The sequence below is a fragment of the Talpa occidentalis genome, unplaced genomic scaffold (genome assembly GCF_014898055.3).
Source record: "Talpa occidentalis isolate TD23 unplaced genomic scaffold, MPIMG_talOcc4v2.1 talOcc4.14, whole genome shotgun sequence".
Taxonomy (NCBI): Eukaryota; Metazoa; Chordata; class Mammalia; order Eulipotyphla; family Talpidae; genus Talpa; species Talpa occidentalis.
Window position 1 is genome coordinate 41,651,447 of NW_023601433.1, and position 14,195 is coordinate 41,665,641.

A 14,195-nucleotide genomic window follows, 5' to 3' on the forward strand; every position below is an offset into this window, starting at 1 on the left:
ATAGTTCTTAGCAGGGAGGAAGCAACAGATGTGGTCAAAACTGGGAAGGGCTGTCTGTGGTGGGAGGAGCGACGTACTTTCTCTGCATGGCCCCAGGGGACCCCAAGCACCACCTTCCCATCCTGATATGGGCTGCACCCCAGGGAGCTGCTTGACCAAACCAGGGTCGAGACATTGGCTTATACTTATATAGTAGCAAGGGCCACTGGTTCTTTTTAAAACATGTATTTTGGTGGCATAATCACAGAGATAGAATCCTAGAAATGAAGGAGCAAATGCAGCTCCAGCTTTCTACTGGAAACAACCCACGCTACAAGCCACTCCATAAGGTCTGTCACCAAATCAGTTGAGTCAACGCCACAATGGAGACATTACTGGCCCAATGGAGTCTGTTGTCCCTGCTCCACACTAATTTCCATGAATGCAGGACCCTCGTTTAACCTAGTGTCTAGAGAATCAAAGGCACTCAACCACACGTGATAAAGCAACCTAAATGCCCACCCTGGGATGAGTGGGCAAACCGTGGGAGCCACTCACAGTGGAAGATCACCCCACCTTAAAGGGGGGCGATGCAGTGGTGCATCAACAGCATGGGTGAACCTCAAAAGAGTGAGACACAGAAGATCACTTGTCCGATTCCTCTGATGTGAAATATCCAGAATAGGTAAATCCAGAGAGGCAGAGTACACTGTGGCTGGCTGCCAGGGGCAGGGGCGAGGGAGAACAGGGAGCAACTGATGACTGTGGAGGGACTGTCTTTTGGGGGGATGAAAATATTCACAAGCCAAATAGAGGTGAGAATTGCATAACAACGTGAGTGTGTGAATGCCCCTTATCTGTGCCTATCAAACTGGCTGATTTTATGTTCTATACACTTCACCTTGATTTAAAAAACACACTGTTGAATGAATAAAAGGAGTCTTCATTGTGCAGTGGCAATTTATGTTACTCTGTGAAAGCCGGGAGGGTGCACAGACGTTTTCTCAGGACAGGAGTTGGTCCTGAACAAAGCCTGGCTCCTGGGGGCCGGTGGCGCTCCCTGCCTGTCTCTCTGCCGCTGGTCATCCATGATGGACAGCCATCACCTGAGGGGAAACTGACCCCTGACAGCACTTAGGTCTGGGAGCAGCTTATAAGGTGGAGTCCAGCCCAGGGAGCTGGGTGGACTTTTACCCTGTGTTTTACAGACCATCTCTTAGCAAGTGTATCTGCCATTAAAAGGGGCAGCTGATGCCATCACATGACATCAAGGCCATTGAAGCCCCACACCTGCATCTCCCTGGCCCCCAGCAGGCAGGGGACAGGTTCATTTGTGTGCTGTGGATGACAGGTGGGTCATAAGACTCATTTCTATTTATGTCCATTCTTCCCAATAGGAAGTGACCCTTTAGAGCAGTGATCGCCACACATTGAGACCCCAGAGACCTGCATGTATATGATGGTGAGCTGTTCACTGAGCAAATGACAGTCTCTGACCCTGAGACAACAATCCACAGCCTCTTCCCAACTTGCCCGAATATGTGTCCTGGCCAAATGAACAGAATAAAAGTGGTCCTGACCTTGTCTTAGGACAAGTCCAGCAGCCTGTTTTTATATGGCCTGTAAGCTAAGAATAGTTTTTATCTTTTTTAAGAGATGTTTAAAAACAAAAACAAAACAAAAACAAAAAATATGCAAAAGAGACCACGCGGGGCAAAGATACTGCCAGGGGCTCGCTGCTTCCTTTCAGGCACAAGTTCAAGGAAATCAACCCATTTGTAGGAAAAAAAAAAAAAAAAAAAAAACCACGCGGACTTCATCTGTCCTCCTGGGTTAATAGACTCTAAATTTTAGCCACAAGATAAATAAGAAGTAAAATATTTACAAGGCCTTGCAGACCTCTGCGGGTGCCTGTGTGCTGGGTATTGTCTGAACTGTTTGCCGAGGCTATTTCTGTCCTGAGAAAGCTGACCTGCCAGAACGTCAGGGCCGAGGCTGCCCCGCAAACCAGGAAGCGGCCTTGCTCCTCTCACTGGAACTGCGAGGTGAACAGGAACTGACCGAGGAAGGCAGCTCTTAGGATCACATGATGCGTTGTTTTCAAAGAACCTAAGAGTCTCTTGGTGATGGTATTTGAACGAGCAGCCTTGTCCTCCTCCCTTCAGCCTCTCCCTCACCTTGGGCACAAGCAGTCCCTGGGGTTGGGAGCTGGGAGGAATGGGCAAACAGTGGGAACCACTTACAGTGGAAGGTCACCCCCCCTTAGAGTGGAGGGATGACAGCATGGATGAACCCCGAAAACAGGACACTAAGTGAGAAAAGTCACACGCAGGAGGCCACGTATTATCTGATTCCTTTGATGAGAAATATCCAGAATAGGTAACTCCCGAGAGGCAGAGCAGACTGCTGGCTGGTTGCCAGGGGCTGGGACAAGGGGGACACCTTGGGTGTTTAGATGGTGGGGGGCCCTTGAGGCCTTCAGGAGAGGGGGCCGCTGTGAGACACAGCTAAGGTCAGCCCAGCCTTGGCAAAGCTCTTTCTCCCTGCCAGTCTCTGCTTGTCTGACTCAGCAAAGGCAAGGGAGCAAAAAGACGTAAATAAGTCAGAAAGAAAAAGAAAAATGCCGGATGGTCTTACACATCGCAGGAATTTAGAAAACCTAAATAAGGGACCAGGAAAAAGACTAATTAATACAAAGTAAAAATCAAAATCAACAAGCAATTATAAACCAGAGACACACTAAGCCAGGGCAGGGAGAGGAAGGACGAGGGTCAAAATAGGGGGGGTACAACTGTATGGGGAATATAACCAAAATGAAAATGCATACATTGTGCAAAAATGAAAAATGATGCAAGAATTATATAAAATATTAAACAAAACAAAAACAAAAGACGCAGCTAAACCCTGCAGATACTGGGGTGTATGGGACCCAGACTGAGCCTCCCAAGGGGACTAAGAGCCGCCAGTCTGTGCTCACTGCCAGAGACCAAGCTGGCAGCGCTTGGCTCAGTCTGCCCTGTTGGGAAATCAAGACTTCGTGGTCAGTGGGCTTGGATTTCAGATACACTTTGAGTAGTCCAATTGTTCCCAAGAGCATGGAGGGAATTAGAGAAATTTGGTTCACCTTAATTTGGCAGGGTGGATGACCCCTTAGGCACCAAACAACAATGGGGTTGGAAAGAAGGAAAAACTAGCGCTTAGAGGAGAGAGCTCAGGAAACTGGATTGTATAATTAGAAGGTTTCTTGTTGGGGGAAATTTTTAGAAGTAAAATTAGGAAGCTACTTCCTGGGAGGTGCTGGTAGTGGGTGGTAGGCTGAATGCAAAAAAGGAAACTTCTCCTGGGTCCGGTGTGTGCCTGCACACAGGCGTGCACGCATGTACACTCCTGGTAGCTGTGCACCCACTGGGTGATCATGAGGGGACAGTGCCAGGGCCCATGGTGTGCAGCACAGAGGCAAGATCAAGAATATTCCCTGTGCCAGGTGACCATGGTCCCAGCTTTGACATAAGGTACTTGGGGACTGGCAAAGGCATGCCTGGTGTGTTCCTAAGCTCAAGAGGAACAGATGCTTCCTTCTTCACATTTCCTAGCTAGCGTAGGGCCTGCCTACAATAGACGCTCAGGAAATATTTCTCGAATAAATCCACTGCCAAGAGTCACAGCAAGGCCTATTTCTATATTCCTAAAATCACACCTGTCTCTTCATGGTGGAGATGCGGGGGAGGGGGAGCAGTCCCTGAAGTCAACTGTGGCTGCCTTCTACTTCTCTATCAGGAAGGATGAGGACCGGGATGCATTTCCAGTCAGGGGTGGTATATGCAGCAAGCACAGGCTCAGGGATGCCAGACCTTGTCCCAGCTCTTTACAGCTGGCTGGAGACCTTGGACAAGTCACCAGAGGTCTCCAGGCCTCAGATGGTTCATCTGCAAAATGAAGGATTGGGCTGCTGAGTCTCCTACTCCCTTGAGTTCTAAGATTCAAGGGCTGCAGCTGGGAGGAGCTGGTGATTCCCATACCCTCACTAAGTGTTGTGCCAAGTGTCACTGCCATTTTACAAACTTAAAAGTTGTAACTTGGTGGTAAGTCATTTTAATGACGTGCAGGGTTGAAAAGAGCAGAACCAGTGCTGGGGCCTGACCTTCAGGACTGTGGTTTTTGGTATCTAAGCAAGAGCCTCGTCTGGTTGTTAGTGTAGAAAGAGCAAAGGGATGCTGCACAGACTAGATCTCCTTTAACCTGCTCCAACCCGGGGGAACAAATGCCAGGGTTTCTAGCCCCTGGTCAGTCAGGGAGGTCAGTAACTGGCTACTGGGCAAAGCCAGGATTCGAACCTAGCTTTGCCCTCCCCTTCCAGGTTCAGAGTTGCCTCCTGATGGACAGGTCCTCACTGCCATCGGGACACCCAGGCCCCATGGTGATCTCCAACACCCACCCTGAGCCTCAGGTAGCCCCCACACTCCCTTGCAGCTGCACACTATGGTGTCTGATGTCCCAGCTGTGTCAGCATCTATTAATCACGCCACCTCTCCCCCAACCGAGAGGGACCGCTTCTCCTTTTCCTTCCGCAAACCACCTAACTGAAATGGCAGGAATTTATCACAGGGCTTAACACATGGCTGAACCATGGGGAAGCTGAGCCTGCTGCCTTCAAACAAAATCAGGAACCCCAGAAGTCTGAGGTCCAGACAGTCAATTCTGAGAGAAAATGGCTGGGACATGCAACAACCTGGGTGTCACCGAGCCCACCGCCTCACCACACCCCGCCACATAGGACCCTTTGCCCCATGAGCTGCCCTGGCACAGAAGTGAGGGGCCTCTGCTGCTGAGCACTACTCAAAAGCCTGGCAATGGAGACACCCCAATACCTCAGCACGAAGAGCCTGTGCCTCAGGTGTCAAGGTCTTCCCCAATCTAAGGCGGATTATAAAGGCAACAACTAACATGGTCCTAGAAGAACAGGCTCTGGCATAAATGCCCCATGTAGGCCTGGGTCCAACCACTTTCTGACATAGCAGGCAGCTGAGTGGGAGCTTGGCTATAGCCCAGACCTGGCACTAGGGCCAGGCTGGAAACAGGCAGTCGATATTCCACGTCCCAAGGAAAGCCCCAAACATCTGGGGGCAGGCTCACATACTCCACACAAAGGACATCCTAAGAGTCATTAGCAGAACCAGTCCTACTACCAGTCCTAGCCACCTCCCTGCCTTCTCTCCTGTGGAGAAGGTGAAGGGACATGAGGAAAAGAGTTAGCAGCTTGTCAGCAGGAGAGTGGAGTTCATGGTGGGACATGATGGGCCTCCACCCTGGTCTGTGAGGAGAAAGCTCCTTAGGAACTCAGGGAAATGAGAAAGAAAGGGGCCCTAGCCCCCCACTTCCCAGGTGCTCACTGAGCTGGGAACATACAGGCCTAAAAGGTGTAGACCCCACAGCAAAGGGAGTTGTAGAAGGGGAGTCCTGGCCAAGACCAGCCTGTGTCTTGGGGGTCTGAGAAATTTGGAGGATGGGGTCTGCTGTCCCCTGGGATCCTGTAGGGGGCAAGGCAGAGTGCAGAGTGAGAAGAAGCAGGTGAGAGGTGGTGGTTGGGCACCAACCTGGGTGCTCCGGTGAAGGGGAACGGGGAGAGGAGATGAGCAGAGGGAGCCAGGATGAAGCTGACCCCACCATGTAGACATGGCAGAGTCGCACACAGAGGCAAAGGCAGAGCGAGACAGGGAGGTGACCAGGCAGACAGTCACATGAGACAACCCTGCCCCCAACCTCCTGGGCCAAGCCCAGAAGAGTCAGATTCCCAAGATGGAGGGGGAGAGGCTGACAGCGCAGGACACACCCTTCCAGCCCAAACCCGGGACTCTAAGCCTGGCCTGCCCTGGAGAGGAATGGACAGGTTGACACTGCATGTAAAGCTTTCACCACTGGGCATGGTAGTGGTCATGGCTGAGTAGAAAGTGACTTAACTGAGTTTTATAACAATGAAGTGGGGAAAACAGTCAATCAAATTGAGTCTCCTCAGTACTGGATTACATGAAGAGGGGAGGCTCCGGCCAGGCCAGAGCTACTCACAGTTGTGCAGTAGGTGCTGGGGCGGGGGTGGTGGGGAGAAGCAGGGAGGGGGCCACAGAAGGGCAGGAGGGACAAGACTACAACTCCAGTGGCCAGGACTGGAGCCCTCAGTGAAGTGCCACATAGGCCACAGGGCACTTTCCACTGCCCTTTCCTCTTTGCCACCCAACCTCCTAACCTGGGAGCTGGTGCAAACCCACCACCTCCTCTCTGAGGCTGGTGAGTCCCCTGAAGTCTCCTAACGTTCAAATATATGCTCCCCTAAGTCCCTTGTGTTATTACTTAACGTATGTGCAAACTCTGTCTACCCAGCTGGAGGCTAAGCTCCTAGAGAACAGGTGCTAACATTTAGAAAAGGGTATGTTTTCCCTTGTAGGTTTCAAAGATTGTAGCCAAAAGTTAAGTCTTACACTCAGATGTCACAGAGGGGGTGTAATCCTCAGCTCCACCAAGCACGGACCTTGAGTGAGCCATTTAATCTCTGAGCCACCTCTGTAAAATGGTGCCACTACCAGTACTTTCTCTGGAGGGTTGTTGGAAAGAATAACTGAGACAAATCACCTAAAACTGCACCTAGCACATATTAAGTACACACTTCTGCTATTCCCTTCCCTCCAAAATCTGATTTACTGGCAGCCATTCTTAAAGCCCGCCTGGTGACGCCTGTGGTTGAAAACTGTGTAAGGGAAGGGGTGTGGAGGAGAGCAGTGTCTGAGCTGGGAGTCTCCTACTCAGAAAGATCTGTGCGTTTGTCAGCAAGTCAAGGAAGGACTTTGTTCTGCCACGCTCTGTGGTGTCAGTCCTGAGGGGCCAGCTTCCCTGTCAGTCACTCCAGAGACAGAAAAGAATAAAGACCTGGAGATATAAAGGCTTGGGGCCTTTCTGCTTGACTGGTTTTGTCAAACTGGTCACTCTTTTCCTCACTCAGCATTTACTTGCCAACCAGCAGATGGTGCAGAAAATGTGCAGTCCTGCCCCTAATGCCAGCTCCAAGTGGAGAATTTGCATGTGATTATCAGACAGCAATGGCGCTGCCCTACATTTCTCTCTCTCTCTCGCTCTCTCTCAAAAAGGGACAAGAATGAAGATCTCAAGGTGTGCTGTGACCACAGTCATAGCTCTTGAAATATTTTTGCTACCTTCCTGGAAGCACCCCTTTCAATCCAGTTTAAATAACTAGAGTCTGCAATGTCTCAGACTGTCGAAAGTGGTTTTCAGGTTTAGAAGCAGCATTTGGAGATCACGTACATTAGTGGGGACTGGAAAACAGGCGGATGCACTGGTTTTCTATGAAGGCTTTGAGTATACCTTTTGATAAGTTTGTTATCGTTACTAAACGGTACATAGGCTATTTTTTAGCCAAAAGTTATTTCCTCCAAATTTTCAGTCAGGGGCTCCCCCTACACAGGGCAATCCTTGTTCTACCTTTTCTTTTCTTTCCTTAACCAAAGACATTTTCTTTTGAGAAACATGGACACAGATAAAAGGAATGGCATGCCTGCCTACACTCAGCCTGGGCTCATGAGAAGCCTTGGGGATTACCCTCATCATGACACACTGGTGCCTGAGCAGAGAGAAAGGGACATTTTAGAGTTTGGAAAGCTGACAGGAATCAGAAATGAGGAAGGGCATGGTATTGTGTTATTAAGCCTTTATATATAAAAAAAAAAAAACTTCACACAGTATTTGCAAAGTACTTGACAATTACTGCACTTTCATTAAGTCAGCGGTCACAGCAGCCAAGCCCAGCTGAATGTTCTCCCATTAACTTATTAACAACACGCCTCATAAAGTGACTCGAGTGCGCCAGTAAAAGAGCCTCAGTAAACTTTTACAGCTTTTTCTTGGGGTCTCAGAAGACTTCAGACAACAAAGCCTGACCTGCAGCAGCAGCTCGGGAGCAGGGTGTTACCCCAGACTGCTGTTTAGCAACCCTGTGGAATGAGTTAGTAAGTTGTAGTTCAGTGGGGTTCCTGGGCTGGAAGTTCCAAATGTCTCATACAAACCAGGACAGTCCCTCCCTGCCCCACTCAAAAAAAAAAAAAAAAAATTTTTTTTTTAGAAAGCCAGTGTCAGGGCCTCCCTGATGGCACAAGGGGTTAAGCACAGCGCTATGAAGCAATATGCAGCCTCTGCAGCACGAGTTCGATCCCTGACCATCCAGTCAGCAACCCACATGGGAAGCAGACCTCTCCAGTCTCGCCTGCTGCTCCCCTCAGCAGTGTACTTCGGTCAATCTGCCTGTTCTGCTCCCCACTGTGCCTCTGGCGAATCCTCTCTCTCCCCGCGTCTCTGGCCTGGACCCCAGCTCTTGTACGCATAAATAAATAAATCTCTAAAAAGAATAAAAATAAAAAGCCAGTGTCCATTCAAAGCCAAAAGCCAACTGCAGATGACCTTTCGGGACACGGGGTGAGGTGCCTTTCGATGAGGGGACAGAGGAAAATCGAGTTCAAGTCTCCCTGGAGGGCACCCCTCGGTGCCAGTTCTGAGCTGGGTGTGCACAAAGATGCCGCTGCGCCCAGGACCCACGGATTGGCGACTGGATGCTGAGCTAAGTAAGGGCGGAGGCTGGTGAGTGGGGGCTCGCCCGCTGTCCTCTTCCCTGGCCTCTTTGGGGAAGGGGAGTCAGATACTGTTCCCCGAGAGCCCAGATCCGCCTGCCCTCGCTCTCGCTCTCGGCCCCGTGGCTCCGCCACCAGCGCCAGGTGAGCGTCCCCGCGACTCACCTGCGTGAAGTACAAGTTCATGAGCGTGAGGGTGAAGAACTGCAGGCACACCGGGAAGCAGTAGAGCAGCCAGAAGACGAAGGGGGTGAGCGCATTGGCCGCCACGAAGTCTTTGAAGTAGAAGGAGAATAGGATGGTCCGCAGGGAGGCCCAGAACAGACAGAGGAAGAGGAAGACGCTCTGGTAGCTGAGCCGCTTGTGGCGGTAGCGCAGCACCAGCCAGAGCTGCACGTAGATGAACACGAAGAGCAGCGAGTAGAAGACGGTGTAGACGATGGTCAGGCCGAGCTTCACGTAGGGGGGCACGGCCGGGGTCAGCGTGGGCTGCAGCGTGTCGTTGCCAGGAGGGTCCCACGGCAGGGCCGCCATCGGACCGGGGGCGCTGCGGCGCTGCCGGGGGCGCTCGGGCTTCATCGGGGCCGGCGCCCGCCGCCGCTCCCCACGCGGGGGTCTCCGGGCATCGCGCTCCTCCCGGAGCCGGGCGACTGGAGGAAAGAAAACAAGCAGCACTTCCTCCCCCGGCACCACATGATTCACTGGGGCGGCCTTTGTCTGCGATTGGCCGCGCCGAACCCGCCGCCCCCGCGCGCCCGCCGGCCCCGCGCGCCCCCGCCCCGCACGGTGCGCCCCCGACGCCCCCCCGCCGGCGCCGCGCTGCCGGCCCCCCAGCCCCGCGCACGCCCGCCCCGCACGGCGCTCCCCCGCCCCGCCCCGCCCCGCCCCTCCCCGCCCGGGACACCGCCCCGCGCCCCACGCCCACCCGCGGGCGCACCGCCCCCCGCGCTGCGCCCTGCGCGCCGCCGCCCTGCGCCTTAGCCGAAGCCCCCTGGACCTCCCGCCCAGGTGCCCCACCTGCGGCCGCTCCGAAACTGTGCCCAGGGCGCTTTGTGCAAAAGTTAAATCTTTTCTTTCAAAAACAACTGCTGGAAGTCCTTTAATAGTGAAATTGGACGGCTCCGGCCGTGAGCTGGCTGGCGTTTTCCCCTTGGAAATGTATTGCTGAGTGATGTCTATTTCTGAACCACAAAGGCCAGGTTTGCGATTTTGAGGTCAAGCTTGGGTACTCAGGGTCGCGCTGCATGTGGATGCTGCCTCATCTTGGTTGCAGAGTTCCTTGCAGTGCGTCCCGCATCGCGATTCCGGAGAGGATGCTGCGCCCTCCCTTTGCAGCAAAGCGGCTGGTGCCACGAACGCTAGGGGCGGGCTGGCGATGTAGCCCGGGGGACTTCAGAGTGATGTGCCTCACATTTACGGGACATCCCAACTGTGACAGGGTGATCCCAGGCAAAGGAGAAGCCCCAGGTTTCCTACTCATCCAAGGGAGGGTGGAGCTGAGCGGAGAAAAGCTGGAGAGGAGACTGGAGAAGGAAGGAAGAGGATTGGGTGCTAGGAGACCTGGAGGAGGCACATGGAACAGAGGACGTGAAAAAAATGGCACTTGCTTCTTTGTCCTGGACCATTGAAATAGATGTGGGTGGGAGACGGGGGGAGGTTAACAATGGCAGCTTTTATGTTGGTTTTGATTTTGCTCTTTTCCTCCCAGACTTGTCTATGCCTGCTTATGACACTTTTCTATGGGTCTCCTCCGGAGGGTGCTTTAGAGTTGTGGCAGGCTTTCGTGCCTCTGTGGCCCTGCTTTGGGTTAACCCTGTTTGGCTGGACATTTACCCATGAGGGAATGGGCAACTTTGGATGCTTGATTTCAAAACTTTATTCTTCCCTTTTCTGTATTACACTAATTGTATTAAAATTCCTTTCCACTGAAAGTGTTATGGACTAGAGTATGTTTTGTCTTGATGCGGCTGATGGCAAAACCTATTTAGAGTGGGCCGGTGTGGGGGTTCTGGGTTGCCTCTCACCCTGACCAGTAACAACCAGTAGGTTGAGCAGTCACCCAGATCAACAAACCCCCTGTTGCTATGACTGGGTGGGTCCCTCAGCAGGCGTTTATGCCTCTCTGGCATTACTCCAGAGGTGACAGCACTTGTAAGTGCTCTGGGCACAGATGAGGTGCTAAGCTGCCATCTGAAAGCATTTCTTGGCGAGCAATTGGGTTAAGAGAAGAAAGGGCTATGAATCGCCAAGGCTCCAGGAATTTCTTGTGATTTCTTTACCACCTTATATTAATAATCTACTCCATGCCTAATTGTGAGGGTGTTTTTCCTAAAGAAAAGGGTCCCATGGATCCTAGATCCAACCCTGCTTTTCCTCCTAATTAATATTTACACACTCCCAATATATTACAGATGCTTCATCAAGGCCAAGTGTATATTTGTGTCAAACGCCTTTCCAGTTCCTCTATTCTTTTTCCCTCTCTCCCTGTCACTATTGGAAGTAAAAATATGGAATTTCTTTTCTGATCTTGTTCCCATCAATCCATTCTGCCCAGAGTAACTGGAATGGTCTAAGAATAAACCTGGCCATGTCACTCCTTTGCCCCTCTCTGTTCTGAGGACAAAGTCCAGACTCCTACTCTAGCTTACCTCCCTGACCTGTCCACTCAAGAGGTGTTAATGCGTGTTAAACCTCCTGGGTCAACAAAATTATTTCTATCTCTTCCTTCTACAACTGGTCAAATCCTATTCATCTGTAAAGGGGTTAGTGCCTCTAGAAAATCTTCCCAGATCACTCCACCCACCATCTACTGGGAATTAGACTAAGGTGCACCATGCATGTACTTACAGAACATGCTTGCATAATTGTCAGTCACTATGCTCCCCCCCAACAACTTTTTTTATAAGTTTCCTTAGGAAACAGATATGTCTTGTTTCTCAAAACCTTCCCCAGGCTTGCCTGGCACATTAACAAAAAAGACCTGTTCCTATTTCACTTTACTGAAAGAATATGGTTTGTTAGTCAGAGACCCAGACTCTGATATTCTCCTCTACTATGAAAGTCTCTATTCCCAAGACTGCCTTAGACTCCAAGATGGCTGCCAGCTCTCCAACCATTGTGTCCACCTCTGAGCCTGGCTTTAAGAGGAACATGGGAGGACTCCAGGTCTCTTGTCCTCTCCTGGTTATCGAGCCTTTCCAGAAATACCGCACAATGAATCCACTTTCACCTCATTGGCAGAATTTAGTTATCTTACTAAGACCAAAATGTGGCGTGGAGCCAGAGTTAACATAATTCTGAAGCAAGATGGGAAGTCATCCTTGCCAGAGTAAACAAAACAGCTTTTGGAGTTCTTTGCTTATTGGGAAGGGGGACAGGGGAAGCATTTTCCTCTAGGGGCTGTATGGGTTTGCTGCATTGAAGTCAGCCGTTTAGTAAGCTTATGATAAAGATTTGTCACTCTCTAAGGCCATCTTCCACATAAAATGAACAGGTAGATGGGATGTTGTAAGAATTTGCAGCTTCTGTTCATTTAAGTTCAGGTCTAAGCATGGATGCAAGATTGTTGTCTGTTTGTCTGTTGTTCTGTCATGTGAATTATGTAGGTCCTAGGGACTTAGATCTGCCAAAGATATCTTCCTTGCCAAAGCTATATGATGTGCAGGCAACTTTGATTCCCAGATTGGCCCCAGAACTGGTTGTGTCACAATGGATGCCTTCACCTGAGATGACCTCACCTCTCCTGGTGGTTGTATCACCTCTGGCCTCTGGCACCTGGAATCCTGAGGGGGTGAAGGGCATGGTTCAACCAGCACGTCTCAACAACATCCTTGATGGTCATAAAATCACCGTGAGAGTGCTTGTAAGAGGTGGGGGTGCTTCACTCACCAATGTATTTCTCAATGATTTGATGAAAGGACTGTCTTCTGGTCCCTATCAGGGGATGATTAGGGAAGTGATGAGCCATACACAATATATCCACACCAAATCCTACTTTCTTGGGTTCCTGCTTCTACATTATGCAAAGGAAATTCAGGCATCTTAACTGTTCCTGCAGGTTTCAGACAGTCAAGGAAGCAAGCAGTTAGATCCACTCCCATTGCTCCAGAAAGTACATTGACCTAGAATCTCTTGGGAGAGATCCTGTTCCTTCCTCCCTGGTTTAACACCCTAAGAATTAATTCCCATATGTATTCCCAAGACTTGTATCAATATAAAAGTCACACTTTTGTTTTTGTTTTGGTGTAACAGTCTCCTCTACTCTGATTTGGCTTTGTACCATGAGGAACAGGGTGCTATCTAGCTCTGGTTTTGTTCTGAAGACAATAAGAAGAGGGGAGTGGGAAAGGGACTAGAATTTCCCTTGCAAAGTGACTTCCTCAGACAAGAACATTATAGATCTTTAAGCAGGTGAGAAACAGCTTTTCCTACAGGGAAAGGAGCTACTTCCTGTGACAAGGGAAGCTCTCTGTAGTGAGTGCTCCATCCCTAAGTCCCCATTCGAAATCTCCCAATTTTCACTCTTTCCAATCAGCCCCCAAATTATCAAAGCGAGACCAGAGGAAGTTGCGAGTCTAGTAGATGTTGTAATTCAAGAAGCCACAGCACCTCCTTTGGGTTTCATTGTGGTTGCAGAAGATAAGATATTCTTTGAGTGTAGTCATTGAAAATCCCTGGTTTTCATTCTATACCTTGAATTGGAATTTAAGCCCCGTCATTCATTTCCTAAGTTTTCAGCCATGGGCATCAACCAATCCATTCCAAAGTTCTTAAATTCACTGTGTCCTTAATTCAGCAGCGACCAGTAGATTTCTAAAGACCTGAACTTCTGTGGCAACTTCATTGTTCTGGGTAACTTTCATGGCACGTGATCATTTGTGCCAGAAACTGTCTAAAACTATTTGAATTTGTATTGTCTGCAGATCCAACCAGATCAGATAATCTCAAATTCTCCCCCATCCCCTGGGATATGTTGCTGTCATCTCTCCTGGCATCAAATTCTTTTTTTCTCAGAATTGTTGATTGTAAGCAACAAAAATAAGTTTTGGCTAATTTTTTTAAACCTTGATTTCTGCCTTCATCTTCACATGATGTTGTGTGTGTGTGTGTGTGTGTGTGTGTGTGTGTGGTCCAAATTTTTTTTTCTTATAAGGAAGTCAGTGATAATTGGATTAGAACCTATCTAATGATTTCATCTCTTTTTCTTATGAAACTTTGGTTCATTTAAGTAGAAAAAGAATGTCTTGAAAGGCTCATTATACAGCTCACAAAATCTTCAAGTCTTCTGAAGGAGTTGAGGTTAAGAAAGAGGAATGAAACCGAAAATAATGCTGCAGAACTGGTTCTATAACAATGTTGCTGCTACCACCACTGACTCCAACTGGTAGTTGCAGCACCAGCTACGCCAATGCTGGACACTGGAAACTGCCTATGTCAGTTAGGAATGAAGACTGTTGTAAGTAACATGGCTAATGACAGGTAAAAGTAAAGAACTACTTTTTTGCACAATTTTCTTAGAAGTCAGATGTTGCAAGCACGGATTCAACTGTCCAAAAAATCTCCCAGGGGCACTGACTGTTTCAAGCTGCT

The 14,195-nt window shown here is 49.8% G+C and overlaps 1 protein-coding gene across 1 annotated transcript in view; it reads right to left on the minus strand.

The window, feature by feature from the left end:
* The window catches only part of GPR137B (G protein-coupled receptor 137B), a 39,020-nt gene extending 29,747 nt beyond the window's left edge, over window positions 1-9,273 (minus strand). Inside the window, exon 1 of the mRNA XM_037510384.1 lies at window positions 8,772-9,273. Coding sequence (XP_037366281.1) covers window positions 8,772-9,185 — 414 coding nt within the window. The 5' untranslated portion in view covers window positions 9,186-9,273. The remainder of the gene's footprint in view (window positions 1-8,771) is intronic.
* Between the last annotated feature and the right edge of the window lie 4,922 nt (window positions 9,274-14,195).